This window comes from Lolium rigidum, chromosome 4 (assembly GCF_022539505.1).
Source record: "Lolium rigidum isolate FL_2022 chromosome 4, APGP_CSIRO_Lrig_0.1, whole genome shotgun sequence".
NCBI classification, from domain to species: Eukaryota; Viridiplantae; Streptophyta; class Magnoliopsida; order Poales; family Poaceae; genus Lolium; species Lolium rigidum.
In genome coordinates this window covers 230,888,454-230,904,326 of record NC_061511.1, presented here as the reverse complement: position 1 = coordinate 230,904,326, position 15,873 = coordinate 230,888,454, and the positions used below count along the sequence as shown (strand labels likewise).

Genomic DNA, 15,873 nt, shown 5'->3' with positions numbered 1-15,873 from the left:
TGATGCATTTGCCGAATTGGTTGCAAGCAGTGTCCCTAGCTACGTACCAAGTCAGACGGACCGTGGCGTGACTTGAGAAAGACGATAATACATTATACGGAGTATGCGCAGTCTCCTCGTTCATGAAAGTTCCTTCCCATCCGCGTACACTACGACGTACGCCTTCCCGGAGAATCCGTTTGCTCTTGTTAAATATACTAGAAATCATGCAGCCCTGTCTATCAGCATCATCATTGTGGCTAGCACACAGACACAGGAGGCTAACGTACTGTCATGGCTGCGTCTGCGGTAATCACCGGGCTAGTGGCCGCCAGTGGGCTCATCTCGACGATCATCCAGGCGGCGGATACGGCGGAGCGCAACAAGAGGGCCTGCAAGAACCTGGCGAGCCGAGTCAAGATGATCGCGGAGTTGCTGCCGCAGGTGCAGGATCCGGAGGCGATGCGGCCGCTGGCTGGGCTTGGCGACGCGCTCACGGAGGCGCACGAGCTCGTCCAGTCCTGCCAGGGGAAAGGCCGGCCGTACCGCTTGTTCGCAGCCGGCAGGCAAGCCGACAGGTTCCGGGAAGTCCAGGGCAGGATCGATTCCCTCCTCATCCTCTTCCCGGTGATCAGTTATATCGGCCTAGCTCGCCGACTCGACGGAATGGGCAGCGTCTCGGTTCTGAATCGCGCCAGCTCCTCCTCCGTGCACTCAGCAGTTTCTCATGAGGTGTCGGAGTCGGACTCGGACGGAGCTGAGGTGTTCACGCTGGCGGAGATCACGGCGGCGACCAAAAACTTCGGCGTCGTCCTCGGCAAAGGCGACTCCGGCACGGTGTACAAGGGAAAACTCCATGATGGGCGCGAGGTGGCCGTCAAGCGGTTCAGGCACGGGCTGCGAAGAGCGGAGGCCACGTTCGGCACGGAGCTCGCCATTCTCCACCCGGTCAGCCACGAGCACATCGTCCGCCTCCTGGGCTCCTGCGCCGAGGACGAACAGCGCATGCTCGTCTACGAGTACGTGGACAACGGCACGCTCAGAGACCAGCTGAATAATAATGCAACCCCGGTAGCGACGTCCTGGAAAGCGCGCGTCGGTGTGCTGCTGGGCGTGGCGCGCGCCATCTACCACCTGCACTGCCGCGCCATCCCGCTGCTCATCCACTGCAACGTCACTTCGTCCAACATCCTTCTAGACCGGAGCTGGACGCCGCGCCTCTCCGGCTTCGGCGCGTCGGTCTGGCGAGCGCCGGACGTGGAGTCCCAGGCCGTCGACATAGTCCAGACGTACGGGTATGCGGACCCGGAGTACAGCAGCACAGGCCATCTGAAACCGGCGACCGACCTGTACAGCCTGGGCGTGGTGATGCTCGAGGTGTTGACGGGGAACCAGCCGGTGGTAGCCGTGTGGGAGGGGACAAAGACGTTGGTGTCCTGGGCGCTACCGCCAATTGAGGCCGGGCAACTCGGCGACGTGCTCGACAGGCGCCCCGCGACGGAGCCAACTCCGCGGCAGCGTCAGGCGCTGCAGCTGGTAGCGATCACGGCGTCAAGCTGTTTGCGGCTGCAAGGTGATAACCGGCCGGCCATACCGGACGTCGTGGCAAATCTCGAGAAGGCATTTGCAACGATGTGTTTGGTCGATTAGGACAATGACTTGGTGCTCTTTCAGTAACATGCATCATAGGAGGTGTTTATTGAAATGTGTGCGTGTAATTAGGACAGTGCTAGGCGTCGGGTGACCGACTGGGGGGAATATCAGGCACCCCGCCGGCCGTCCAAATATGTGTTGTTGATCCCTTTGGGTAGAACCCTCGCATGTGTAGCGAAAAAATGTACTAAGGTGTCAATGTTACAGTATGTTCGTAATTTTTTTAACATGATGCTACAATCATGCCAATAAGTTTCACAACAAGTTTTTAGGAAAATTGACATGATATCATTCAAATGGCCGAAATTAGCTAAAATTCCAAAACTTAGGCATTATCCATTGAATATGGTCTATTTTGTGTGAAAAATTGGGTGATGCCATTGCACCATATTATTTGTACTCCTTTTACATAACACCCATTATTGCATTTAAATATGAAAAATGAATATTTAGTAACAAAAATTGGACACTATATTTGATAGCATTGTTTTCCATTCCCAGATGCACATTTGTGCGCAATATATGCACATTATCATGAACCATTAGATGAATATGTGGTTATCACATTGGTCATTTGTCTTGGAAGTCATGAAAACTCATACATGACGGATCATATTGTGAATCAAGCTTTTTTTTCAAAACTTGTTAAAATTCAAGTTTATTATTTTTTGGGTGGAATTAACTGGTACACGCAAGAGAATGCCATATCAAAGAATGACATTTTTGAACTATTTTTCATATTCTTTGTGTTTTTTGTGACAAATGGGGTGCAAATTGTCCGCATGCAATTGCATACAAATATCTTTAATTATTTAACACTTCATGTGTACATTTCTTATAAACCTACCAGGGTATGTGAAAAGCAATGACCCCGTGTTGTCTACCTCTACATCCATGGCTGACCTTCGCCTTGAGACAACCCTTCCATTGCATACCACCCGAAGCGTACACCAACAAGAAGGTGAGAATGTGATGTAGGAAAATCATGTAGAAAAGAGGACATGTAGCCTGTTCCTGTAAGACTAGCACTACTCCAATTCATGTAAAGTTCATTCGCGGTTTTGCCACTTGTTTAGGGTTATGCCAATATTGTTTGTTCTTGGGTTACGGAACTGCTTCCTTCCCTCCAAGTTTAGGTATATACATTTACTAAGCACTGGTGCAGACCTTTATTAATATCAAAACATAGTTACATCATTCTCGAGATTATCTAGGATGAAGCTAGGGGATTCATCGACTCATACCATTTCCATTTCCTGTTTCCTAGATATAGGTAGAAATGAGATCGGCTTTAGGATTTGGCTGTTTTTGATAGAGATGTCGGGTGAGTAGATTAATTCCAAGTTGATTGGGTAATGTGTTGAAGATGCACATGTGTATAGGTTCAGTGATTGCATTTTGCCATATGACTATCTGTGTGACCGAAAAACTTCATTGTCGCACGCAGATATAAAAAACTCGTTATTCTTAGTTTGGGAGGCCAATCATGGGGCTTGTTGACTACTTCTCCACTCCGTCAACTTGTCAACACCCGGGTTTTTAAGTCCGGATGCCCTACTACATCATACATCGCAATCCCAGGAAGATTGTTTTTGCGAGACATAATAGTAAGTAGTTCAGAGTCATTATTTATTACAACACATAATGGTCTTACAACAAGAGATCACATGATCCAATATTACACAAATAGATTGTTCAACATCACAAATAAGTAGCGGAAGCGTAGTAGTAGTGGACTATCTATTCCACAGGCAACGCTTGACGTTTAGAAGACGATCCTAGTTATCGTAGACGTCCTGTTGTCCGTCATCCTGATACTGTTGCTCCTCTTCAAAGTCTGGCATTTGAATAGCCAGGGCAAAGCCATGAGTACTTTAAAGTACTCGCAAACTAATGCTAAGATAAAAGCATATCTAGTGTAGTAAGGGGTGCTAAGCTCTAGGTTTATTTGCATAAAGCCAAGTTTTAATTTGATAAACATTTAGTAAAAACCCATCATTTGCTAGACTTACTCAAGTGGGAACATTAGTGTCATTCCCACAATTCATTTGGGATCCAAGTCAAATCACCATTCAAATTCATCATTCCTTTTTGAGGATCAAAATTCTGATAACGGAAATAGTATGGCCTTTCCAACCGTCCATAACCGCGGACACGGCTATTCGAATAGGTTTAACACTCTGCAGAGGTTGTACTCTTGTGCCACAACTTTTGATTACATCCGTCGAGGATAACCCCGAATCATCGTAACTCAGTACGCGGATCATCAACCTTAACCTTTCACTTATATGTCCTAGTATAGGCACCTCTCCCCATGAGCTTGGCCTCCCGGTGAAAACCAACTGTTAACCCGGGAACCGCACAGGGCTTGGGTCGTACATTCACCTCATATTCACATCATTTCTCATATACGGAGGCAGCCTCGGCGTAACCCCTATGATGCTTGTTTAGAGGGAACCCATACTAAAATACACAAGTTTCTAGTTAAGCCCTACCCATAATCGGGTATTGTGGGGGTACTTGTATAATTGGAAGGGTATCGCATTCAAACCCATATCAGTTTTATATCAAAAATCACCATCTTCTCTTGGTCATATTCACCTTCAAAATCATTCAATGGAATGAATCATCATTCCAAGGTTTCAAATTCATTTCAAAGTCACATGTTCCCATCTAGAGTAGTCAAATTTTATTTGATTAGCACTAGCAGCTATTTCATGAGGGGTGCTATCTAGCTTTGAGTGTTTCGAAGCTATTCTTGAAGTTTGTTCTACTCTATACCAAGTGAATCATAAATCAAAAGTACTTTGAAGTAGATAAGCAAAAAGAATTGCAAGGTAAAAACATGGGATAGGTAATACATAAAATAAAAGGGGTGATGGTGCCTTGCTCTTGTAGAGCTTTGCATCATGGTGGTTAGCAAGAGTATTAGCTTGCCTTGAGCAGAGTAGTTATCGAAGTTCTCCTCCTCTTCTTGGGAGTAGGCTTCCTCCTCTTGATATTCCTCGTTACTAGCGTCTATATACGAATACGAGGTATAAATACTAAACCAAACTCACATACTAAACTAAAAACACTCAAAAGAGTTCACACACTAATCCTATCATCAATCAAACATGGCATGGTGGATTACTTGATTGATTCTTACTTAAGAAAATTAATTCCTTCTTATTACATCCATTAAGATTTAATCTCTTCATATAATAATCAGGTATGAAATATAGGTTGACCAAAGTCAACATCTCATATCTATTATATGTGAGTATAATTTAATTGAGGTGCTACACTTCACATAGTTTAATACTATCATGTAAATGAATTAAAATCTCTAAGTACTAATTATCAGAGGTTCATTAGCCTAAGTCTTTCCCCCTGGTTATATTACTTAGGATCAAGATTTAAATGAGAGAGTAGCTCTCATATCATTTGTTGAGTTTAAATTCCAAAATTTAATGCATTAGTAATGGCTACATAGCCACTATTTTGATCTAGTCCATGATCATACAAATAACATGTCTATATTATTGCATGATCAATTAGAGGACATCATTTGTGATTTATGAGAGTTGGAATCAACTCAAAATCAATTATGGTTGAATTTTAAATAAAGTTTGAATATATTAAAGTCCCTATCTTATTATTTTTAGCATTTAAATTCTACTACGAATTTGGAGATGGGACCAGTGGCATTTGATAGATAATTTCGTTGGCTTTCCAACGGTATAAAGTTTGCTAAATTTGGTTTGGTAGATTTCAAACTATTCAAAAATTACTAAAGCATCTGCAGAGCAATTTGAAATATCAAATAAACCTAATTTTGAATTGTTGGGCTAGGCGGGAAACGGTACTGGGCCGAAACTATTTAAACTAACACTGCGCAGCCCAACTAGCATCTAGTGCCACTGGGCCGCCCTGACGAGGTGGGGGCCACCAGTCAGTGGCTTTTAACCACGCGAATCGGTACGCGCGAGATGAGCCATTGGATTAGAGAAGGATCTAGCGGCCAGGGACCGTCGTCGTCTCCGACGGGATCCCGACGTGCCGGCGGCGTGACTGGGGGGTCGGAGAGCATACCAGGCCGTTGCAGGTGGTGGGCAAGCTGCACGGAGAAGTGGTAGTCGATGAGGAAGCCCCTGGTGCAGTGGTGGAGCTCGGCGAGGCTCCAGTCGAAGCAGAGCTTCCGCGGGCTCCGGCGGACTCGAGCTCGCAATTCGAGAAGCTCCGGCGGTGAGAGGTGAAATTGGTTGGGGGAGATTGCTCAGTGAGGAGAGGGGAGTGAGTTGTGTGAAGAGAGGAGGAGCCGATCGTCTCTATTTATAGCGTGCGGGAGGTGGCCGAGTGTGCTGTGGAGGAGCGGCCATGGCGTGGCTCTTGTGGCGATCCAAAGGGCAAGCGGAGGACGGCTAGTGATAGGCCGTGTCCTGGCGATGCTCAAGGTGCAGAGATCGCAGCGAGAGGACGACGGAATCGTTCGGGCGCGTGCGGTGATCATTTCGGTACCCGCGGTACTTCGCCGGCGAGGACGACGGTGACGAGGCCTCCGCAGTCGCTCGAGTGTGGCTAGGTGGTAGAGGGCATGGAGTAGATGCTCGACGCAGTGGTAGGGATGCAGGGGGAGGACGGCGTCGCTCGAGCGCGCGACGTACTGGCGCGGCCAGAGCGCGGTGAGCGCGCGTGCTGGCACGTCCTGGCACGCTTTGGGCACGGCTTGCCTGGCCAATGCCGTGGCTTGGCGTCGCTGGGGCGTGAACCGTCGGTGTCCTTGAGTGGCATAGATGCTCCAGGACAAGGAGATGCGTCGAGATGGTGGCCAGAGAAGGTTTGGCCAAAGGTGGCTGGGTGTGCTTTGGCATGGAGCATTTCTCTCACTTTTCCACTTTCTCTAACCCTAGCAAGTACCAAGCTCGATGCAGGGATCATAGAGGTAGCTAATGATCACCAGAGAAAGTTGGTTGAGGCTTAGAACCAGTGGACCATAGCATGTAACACCAAATTGAAACTATGCCTGCCAAGTGTTCGGTCAAATGGCCGCATGAAATTTTTGTTTGAATTTTGGTTTTCTTTTTGGTGAATCGCATTTATAATATTAATGTGTTGGAATGGTGGTGGTTGGGTTCATTTTGGAGTTGATTTGCAAAATGGCAAAAGTGAGATGATCTTCTCTTTGTTTCAACATCACTACTTGTCACAATCCTACTGGTCAACCTAGTCAACTCTGGCAATGCTGGTCAACATGAAAGTTACTCAACTTGACATGGTCTTGGATGACATGGCTTTGGTTGACCAAGTTTAGTTTAGGAATAAAGAAAACCAGAGGGGTAAAGTAGTGAAGAAAATATTTTGGTGACATATGACCATTATCATATGTGTGAAGAATTTGAGATTTCCTTTGGTTTGATTCTTGTTTCAATGATGCAATTGTGTTAGTTTATCATCTTTAAGTATTATACAAGCAAGAGAGCAAGCAATTATGGCCTATGGTGAAGATTTGCAATTTGGCCTAATGTGTATGTAAGGGAGAAATAGATTTTTTTCTTATTTTCTTCTTTTCTTCTCAAATTAGGGTTTGAGGATCTTGGTTTAGGGTTTAATAGAAATTGATCATCATACTAACACTCATCATGGCAATTGCACAAAAGAAATTCACTCAAATGCATGAAACTATATGTGGCAACATATGCATATAAAAAGTTTTTGTTTTGTTGCAAATTTTGAATAATTGAACTCTCTCTTGATTTTATTATTGTTGAAACTTGGGATGTTACACAACTCCCCGGGCATTGGCAGCATTGGCTCCATCTAGTTTAGATACATAAAACAGTTAAATGGCTAAAATTAGATAAAAATGTTGGAAATTAAAAAACTTAGAAATTATCCATCGAATATGGTCTACTTTATATGAAAAGTTTGCTTTTCCCATTATGAACCATACCATTTGTACTCATGTTACAAGAAAAACCCCATTTGTTGCATTTAAATATGAAACTTGTTTATTTTGTTATTTTTGGAAACTCGATTAATTTGACAACATTGTTTTCTATGCCTAGATACATATTTGTGCGCAATATATGCACACTATCATGAAGTATTTGATGAATATGTTTACGACCTTGGTCATTGGTGACATAGGCATCCCAAATGGGCCTGCCAAAGATAGTACCCGGGGTTTAATGAAGGCCCACTACCCGAAGAATAAGAAGATTCGGGAGCCCAAGATATATTAAGGAAAGTAGAGTTGTAATAGGAAGTGTTGTTTGTAATCTGGCGGGATGAGTTAGAAACCGTCCCGGACTCTGTAACTTGTACAAAACGAAACCCTCGGGTCCGCCTCCTATATAAAGGGGGAGTCGAGGGACGAAGAGATCATCGAATCATTGTTCACAAACCCTAGTTTTCATAATCGTCGAGTACTTTTCGGCTGAAACCTTCGAGATCTACTTGCCCTCTACTTCTAACAAAACCCTAGCCTATAATCCATAGGCATTGACAAGTTGATACCTTGTCAATTGGTATTGAAGTTGTGAATGCTCTTACATGACAGACCATATCGTGGATCAAGTTTTTCAAAAGTTGTTAAAATTCAAGTTTGTCATTTTTTCATGGTAAACTGGTAACTCGTACACATAATAGAATCTCGTACCAAAGAATGACAATTTTAACTATTATTCATATTCTTTTTGTCTTGTCCAAAACGAGCTACAAATTGTTGGCATGACATTGCATACAAATATCTTTAATTATATATCACTTCCTAGGTACTACATTGCATACGAACCTACCAGGGTACGTCAAAAGCAATGACCTCGGGTCATCTACCCTACCTCTATCGTTGGCATTTGCCTCGACACACCCCTTCCGTTGCGCACCACCCTAGACAGACACCAACAAGAACGTGACAATATCATGTAAAAAAAGCATGTCGAAAAAGAGGACGCGTCACTAGTTCCTGTAGTACTGGCACTACTCCAGCCTCTTCAGGTTCATGTAAAGGCCATACGCGGTTTTGCCACTTGTTCATGGCAGTGTCAATCTTGTTTGTTCTCGGGTTGTAGCTGATTGTTTCCTGCCCTCCAAGTTGAAGTATATTCATTTCCCCTTTCCTAGATATATATAGGTAGAAATCCGATCGGCTTTAGGATTTGGTTGCATTTGATAGAGATGTCAGGTGAGTATATTAATTCCGAGTTGATTGGGTAATGCGTTGAAGGTGCACATATGTATATGTTCAGTGATTGCAACTTGTCATATGACAGTCTGTGTGCCCAAAGAGCATCATTGGCTAAACCTAGTTAAATCTGACGTCACACGCACGTTTTTTTTTCCAAACGATCCAAGGATCGGCTTTTTCATTACCAGGAGATAACGAAAAACAACACGAGTATCTCTTGCCTACCAGGCAAGTTTACACACACACCAACCCATATATACAAAACGATGCCTGACACTAGCCGGAAACGAAACGAGCTTAGCAGTTTTACATCCAACCAACGACACAAACCACCAGCATAACAACTGGCAAAGGATTATGACAATTGCCAGGTAGGATAAAAGATCCACAAAGAGCACCAAGACACCATCGTTTTTCTTCACACTTTTCCCGTCGTCCATCAGGCCTCATCGGTATGCTCATCATCTTCCAAACTGTCCTCTTCGTCAGCAACGGATCCTACATCTCTGATCATCAGTGGCATCTGAACAGGAACAGGCATGTTCCGAGCCCCAGCACTGGCATTTTTAGCAGTGGCTAACTTCAACAGGCCATCAGCTCCCAGGCGAAGATCTTCAGCGTCCTTCTCACCATGTAAACCTGCCCAGTATTTCGTAAAAACAGTGGAATAACTGATCAGTTCAACAGGATCATTGATCAACTTGTGATCAAAACAGGATCTATTCCTAAGCTTCCAGATCGCCCAACATATTGCAGCCAACCCCGCAATCTGCGTGTTTCTGCTTGCAGGAATAAAACGAGGGATCCACCAAAAGAACTGAGTAAAAGAGCCAGGTCTGGTTTTTTCTCCAATCAGGTTACCAACTGCACTCCAAACAAATTTTGCAGCAGGGCAAGAGAAGAAGATGTGTGAGATACTTTCAGGATAGTTGCAGAATTGACAACATGCATTTCCTTGCCAGTTTCTTTTCAACAGATTGTCTTTTGTAGCTATAGCATTATGCCATATCATCCACAGCCAAATCTTAATTTTCAGAGGAATCCTGCTCTTCCATAGATGTTTGAAGGTTCTGTCTATCCCATTGCTACACAAGTGGTTATAGACTGATTTGACAGAAAACTTGCCACTTTTTGTCCATTTCCAGTGAGGTTTATCCTGCCTGTCACTTAACACAGTCTGTGACATGATTTGATTCAGGCCATGAATCTGCCAAGCTAAATCAGGTGTCATCCACCTTCTAAATGAAAAATTCCAGTTCATATTAGCAGCATCAGCAACTGTCACATCTTGCTCTATGCATATGGCAAAGATCTCAGGGAATCTATCTTTCAAAGGTAATTGACCACACCAAGCATCACACCAAAAACTTGTATTCCTGCCATCCCCCACTTTCATTCTTCTCCCTTTCAGGTAAATTTGCTTCACCTGCAGCATATCTGACCAAAGAGGGGAACCCCCAGGCTTTTTCTTTGTATGGTATACCCCACCATGAGACATGTATTTTCTCTTCATCAAATCCTGCCAAGGGCCAGATTCATTTTCCAGCTTCCACCACCATTTGCACATTAAGCTTATGTTAAAAAGATGCAGATTTTTTATACCCAGACCACCTTTTCTCTTTGGCTTGCATATCCATTTCCATTTGACAAAGTGATATTTTCTTTTATCAGCACTACCAGTCCAGAAAAAGGATCTTATGGGTTTGTCAATCTGCTCAATGGTTGTTTTATGAAGCAATCTCAAAGACATCTGATAGACAGCCACACTGGAGAGGCAAGCATCAATTTTGACAACTCTCCCTCCAATGGACATGGTATTCCCCACCCAGCCACTCATTTTTTCTTTGTTTTTTCACCCAGAAATTTCATCTCAGCCACTATAGGTCTTCTTGCACAAACAGGAGTGCCAAGGTATTTAATGGGCCAAGCCCCCTGTTGACAATTGAACAGAGCTGCAAAGAACTGAGATTTCACTTCATCCTCCAGTATCATCATAACCTCACTTTTTTCAAAATTGATTTTGAGCCCAGACATTGTTTCAAAAATATACAGAATAATTAAGTTTCAAATTCACAGCTTGTTCAGCATCATCATGAATGAGCAAAATGGTGTCATCAGCATACTGCAATAAGGAAATGCCATTTTCCACCAGGTTATCAGCAAGCCCTTTGATAAGACCATTCTGCTGTGCCAGAGTTATCATCTTGGATAAACTATTAGCTGCCATATTAAATAAGAAGGGAGCAAAAGGGTCTCCTTGTCTTACCCCTTTGCAGCTAGCAAAATATGGACCAACATTATCATTCACTTTCACACTCAGAGTGCATTTGTTACCACATTTTTGATCCATATTAGCCAACTGTTACTGAAGCCTTTCTGTGAACAACATTCAATAAAAAGTCCCAGTTAACTTTATCATATGCCTTCTCAAAATCAATCTTCAACACAACCCCCTGCTGCTTTCTGTGTTTAGCTTCTCTCAGAACCTCTTGGAGCAGCATAACCCCATCTGTGATGTATCTTCCTCTGATGAAAGCAGTTTGATGGTTGGACAATAATCTCTCCATGACTGGTGTCACTCTGACAGTAAGTATCTTGGTAAAGATTTTGAACAAAACTTGTAATAAGCAGATAGGTCTGTACTTTTGTATCCTGTCAGCATCATCACCTTTGGGGATTAGAGTAATAATCCCATAATTGATACTAGCAAGATTAATTTTGTGTTCATAAAAGTCATGAAACACAGCCATAATATCATCTTTGATGATATCTCAACAGGATTGATAAAATTCAATGGGGAAACCATTAGGACCTGCTGCCTTGTTCTTCTCCATCTGATCTATTACATCTTTAACTTCTTTTTCAGTAAATCTCCTGGATAAATTTTCTCTATCAGTGTCATCAAGCTTTTCTGTATTATCCCAAATGTCAGGATTCAGTCTGACCCCTCTGTCTTCTGCAGGACCAAAGAGATTTTTATAAAACTGAGTGGCATGATTCAACAAATCTTCATCACCTTGAATAACAGAATCTCCATTTTTCAAAGAAAAAATCTTAGATTTTCTTTTACAGCCATTAGCCATTCTATGAAAGAAGGCTGTGTTACTATCCCCTTTTAGCAGCCAGTTATCTCTAGCCCTTTGTCTCCAGAAGCATTCCTCCTTATCTAAAATGTTAAGCATTTCCTGTTGTAGAGCAGCCTTCTGCTGAAATTCAGTAGCAGACAAAGGAGCTATTTCTTCTCTGTGTACTTTGACGTCACACGCACGTATATAGAACTCGTCATTCTTACTTTCGGAGGCCAATCATGGGGCTTGTTGTCTGATTCTTCGCTACAAGACGTGTGGGCTCCATGAGTGAAGTAGCTACTTTCTTAAGAAAATGCGATATCTCAGAATAACAGCGGGCGAAGTAGCCACTTTCTTGAGAAAATGCAATATTTCAGAATAACAGCGGGCGCTGATCTCCAGTTATTCGCTGGCATGTCCGCATCACGCTCGCTCTCCGTCAACGCCCCCGGCATTGGCAGCGTTGGCTCCATCTAGTTTAGATAGATAAAACAGTTAGTATACTGCTTGCCAACTTGGCAACTTGTGAGAAAGAAAACTGTAGTCAAGGCCCTTAATTTGTCCCTCTCGATCGCTGGCACATTGCGGATCTGATAGCATTACTCCATGGGTTTTCTTTCTCGGCCACGCTCAGCCTACGTCTACCTCCCGCGCGCTCTAGTACTCCTACAAACCACGCAGTAGCATCGTGATTCTTGATAGTACACAGAAAGACATGGCTGGCGAAGCGTTATGGAACGGGCTAGAGGGCGCGGCGACGGTGGCTCAGTTGGTCGGTGTGGACGCCGGCGGGCTCATCTCCAAGATCACGCAGGCGGCGATTACGGCGCACCAGAACAAGCAGGAGTGCGACCACCTGGCTGGCCGGGTCCAGATGATCGCGGAGCTGCTGCCGCTCGTGCACGATCAGGAGGCTATGCGGCCGCTGGCAGGACTTGGCGCCGCGCTCAGGGAGGCGCACGATCTCGTCCTGTCCTGCCAGGGGCGAGGCCGGACCTACCGCTTCTTCACGGCCAGCAGGCAGGCCGAGCGGTTCAGGAGCGTCCAGAGCAGGATCGACTCCTTCCTCGCCGTCTTCCCGGTGATCAGCCATATCGGCATAACCCGCCGCCTCGATGGAACGGGTAGCGACTCGGTTCTGAGTCGCGCCCACTCCTCCCAGCACGCAGTTTCTCAGGAGGGGCCTGAGGTGTTCACGCTGGCGGAGATGACGGCGGCGACCAAAAACTTCGGCGTCGTCCTTGGCCACGGCGACTCCGGAACGGTGTACAAGGGCAAGCTCCGCGACGGGCGGGAGGTGGCCATCAAGCGCCTCAGGGACGGGCTGCGAAGCGCCGAGGACACGTTCGGCACGGAGCTGGCCATCCTCCACCCGGTCAGCCACGAGCACATCGTCCGCCTCCTGGGCTCCTGCGCCGAGCAGGAAGAGCGCCTGCTCATCTACGAGCACGCCGACAACGGCACGCTCAGAGTCCACCTGGACGAGTCCCCGGACCTGGCGGCGGCGTCCTGGAACTGGAAAGCGCGCGTCGGTGTGCTGCTGGGCGCGGCGCGCGCCATCTACCACCTGCACTGCCGCGCCTGTCCGCTGCTCATCCACTGCAACGTGACCTCGTCCAACATACTCCTCGACCGGAGCTGGACGCCGCGCCTGTCCGGCTTCGGCGCGTCGGTCTGGCGGGCGCCGGACGTGGATTCCCAGGACGTGGACGTCGTCCAGACGTACGGGTACGGTGACCCGGAGTACTGCAGCACGGGCCGCCTGAAACCGGCGACCGACCTGTACAGCCTCGGCGTGGTAATGCTCGAGGTGTTGACCGGGAACCAGCCGGCGGTACCAGCGTGGGATGAGACGAAGAAGACGATGGTCGATACGACGTTGGTGTCTTGGGCGCTACCAAGCATTGAGGCTGGGCAACTCGGCGAAGTGCTTGACAGGCGTCCGGCGTCGGCGCCAACTCCGCGGCAGCGTGAGGCGCTGCAGCTCGTAGGGAGCACGGCGGCACGCTGTTTGCGGCTGCACGGGGATAACCGGCCGGACATACGGGACGTCGTGGCAAATCTCGAGAAGGCACTCCAGATCATTTGCAGTGATACGCTTGGTCGATTTGGAAGATGACTTGCTATTATGCTAGTAGCATCATAGATTCATAGTACGTGTTCTTCGTACCAATGTGTCAGTGTGCGGGGTTGTGGTGACTGATTTCTCCTCCTTGTAATTATTCAGTCTAAACAGACGTGGAGGCAAATATGCATCGACTTTTCGTATAGATTTATTATTCATTGCTAATTCTTAACATGTTGTCCAACCATAGTTACGGGGAAATCCTAGTCCTTCCCGGAGAGATTTAGTGCGTCTTTATTTGAGTTTTTATCGGCTTTCCACAGAAAAAAAACAGGACAAACGAAACAAAAAGGTTGTTGTGCGGTAGGCTTTTCCAAAAACAGTTCCCCTTTCCATACAGATAGGAGGTGCTTCCCAAGTTTTTTTTCTTGCTTCCCGAAGCGTTAACTTTCTTTGCCCATTTCATTTCTAGAAATTACCACAAAAGTGGCACCGCTGAGCCGATCCCATCGGCATGCCTTTTTTTAAAAAAAATCCCTGCCTTTTTCTATTCTCTCCCGAACCGTTCGATTCTGTCCCAAAAACAGATCGGGTTGGCCCCATTCACCGCCGCCTGCCTCACCCTGCAGCTCCGGCCACCCCCTACCGGTGGACGGTCATCTCCGCCGCCAGACCTCGCCCCGTCGCCGGACTCCCACCGCCCTACCTCTCCCGTATTCCGCAGTAATTCGTCCCGCCTTGTACCATTCCACCCTACTCGCTACAGATTGGGTTCTGGGTACATAGCTAGATTTTAAAATTTGGTCAACTGTTAGAACATGTCAGTATATACTCATTTCATCCGAACTCCAATGCTGAAGTGTTGTACTTGGAAGAAGCAGTCAATCTGATGCATGATTGGGCTATACCAAGGTCATGTTGCGCATTATTAATGCTTAAGTGTTGTACATTACTAGTTTTCTATTGGATTTTTTATCAGTAATGCTCGAGGTTATTATCAGTAGTAGGAGTTTTCTTATTCTATTGGATGTTGGTTTAGCATTACTGCGTCCAGGCTGCCCCTGTCTGAGAGAAGGCGTTGGACTGAGCTGTAGTTGGGTGCTGGTTGCTGACGGATTATGCACATGCCAACTTGCCAAGAGTATACTTGTACGGTTCCAAAGTCAGAATAACAATTCGGATATGAAACTGATCGAATGGGGCTCGCCTTACCCGCACGAACTCAAAGGCAACGTGTCCTTTTCTTTAAGATAAACTTGTTGCAGTCTAATTCATAACAAAATCCAGTACAAGCCTTCTCTAGCCAACAAATGCACCAATTCATTCACCTACCGTCGCACTGCTCTCGGAGCAGTATCGCCGAACCTATGAAGGCGGGACATTATTTCGTTTGCCTTCGGACCATGAATAAATCAATCCTGCTCGTCCATGTTTAGCTTGCTAGCCACTCCCATGCTATCCATCTCCCAAACCACTTCCTGCACATTCTCGTCCAATGCAAGGAAGAGACCTCGATCGACAGCATACCAGGAGCTCAGCGCACTCACCATCAATCGTGTGTGTGTGTGTGTGTGTGTGTGTGTGGGGGGGGGGGGGGGGGACGGCTTGCTCCACTCCCGAGGATACCATGGTGGCCTCAGGATAAGCATACACCTCCCTCCAATTCTCTCAGCGGCGCGAATAGCTCCATCGATGCTTACAATCACCCAATCTAAATCAGAATTTTACCAGTGCCATGATGGTTTTGCAACAGCAGTTGTCGGTGGGTTTTGACTATTGTAACATTCATTCATTGTAGTTCGCATCATTACCATATTCGGATCAACAAGAATCTTCGTCTCTCTTGCATCATATCTTGCTAGCCAAAGGTTGTAGACCATCATCCTAGCCAATGATATGGCTCAGATTTTCTATGTGAAGGAATGTCTACCGAATAGAGA

At 46.0% G+C, this 15,873-nt stretch overlaps 2 protein-coding genes across 2 annotated transcripts; both read left to right on the top strand.

Moving 5' to 3' along the window:
• Window positions 1–273: 273 nt before the first annotated feature.
• On the top strand, window positions 274–1,629 carry LOC124648388 (putative serine/threonine-protein kinase-like protein CCR3). The gene is made up of 2 exons (XM_047188167.1): window positions 274–654; window positions 712–1,629. Exons 1-2 carry the CDS (start codon window positions 274–276, stop codon window positions 1,627–1,629), a joined length of 1,299 nt encoding a protein of 432 aa, XP_047044123.1.
• Window positions 1,630–12,581: 10,952 nt separating this feature from the next.
• On the top strand, window positions 12,582–14,127 carry LOC124705885 (putative serine/threonine-protein kinase-like protein CCR3). Its single transcript, XM_047237576.1, has one exon. It carries the CDS (start codon window positions 12,584–12,586, stop codon window positions 13,985–13,987), a length of 1,404 nt encoding a protein of 467 aa, XP_047093532.1. The 5' UTR covers window positions 12,582–12,583; the 3' UTR covers window positions 13,988–14,127.
• Window positions 14,128–15,873: the final 1,746 nt, after the last annotated feature.

Coding starts and splice junctions, on each gene's coding strand:
- LOC124648388 (XM_047188167.1), top strand. CDS start 274: ATGGCTGCGTCTGCGGTAATCACCGGGCTAGTGGCCGCCAGTGGGCTC. Junction 655..711: donor GACTCGACGGAATGGGCAGC/GTCTCGGTTCTG, acceptor GTTTCTCATGAG/GTGTCGGAGTCGGACTCGGA.
- LOC124705885 (XM_047237576.1), top strand. CDS start 12,584: ATGGCTGGCGAAGCGTTATGGAACGGGCTAGAGGGCGCGGCGACGGTG.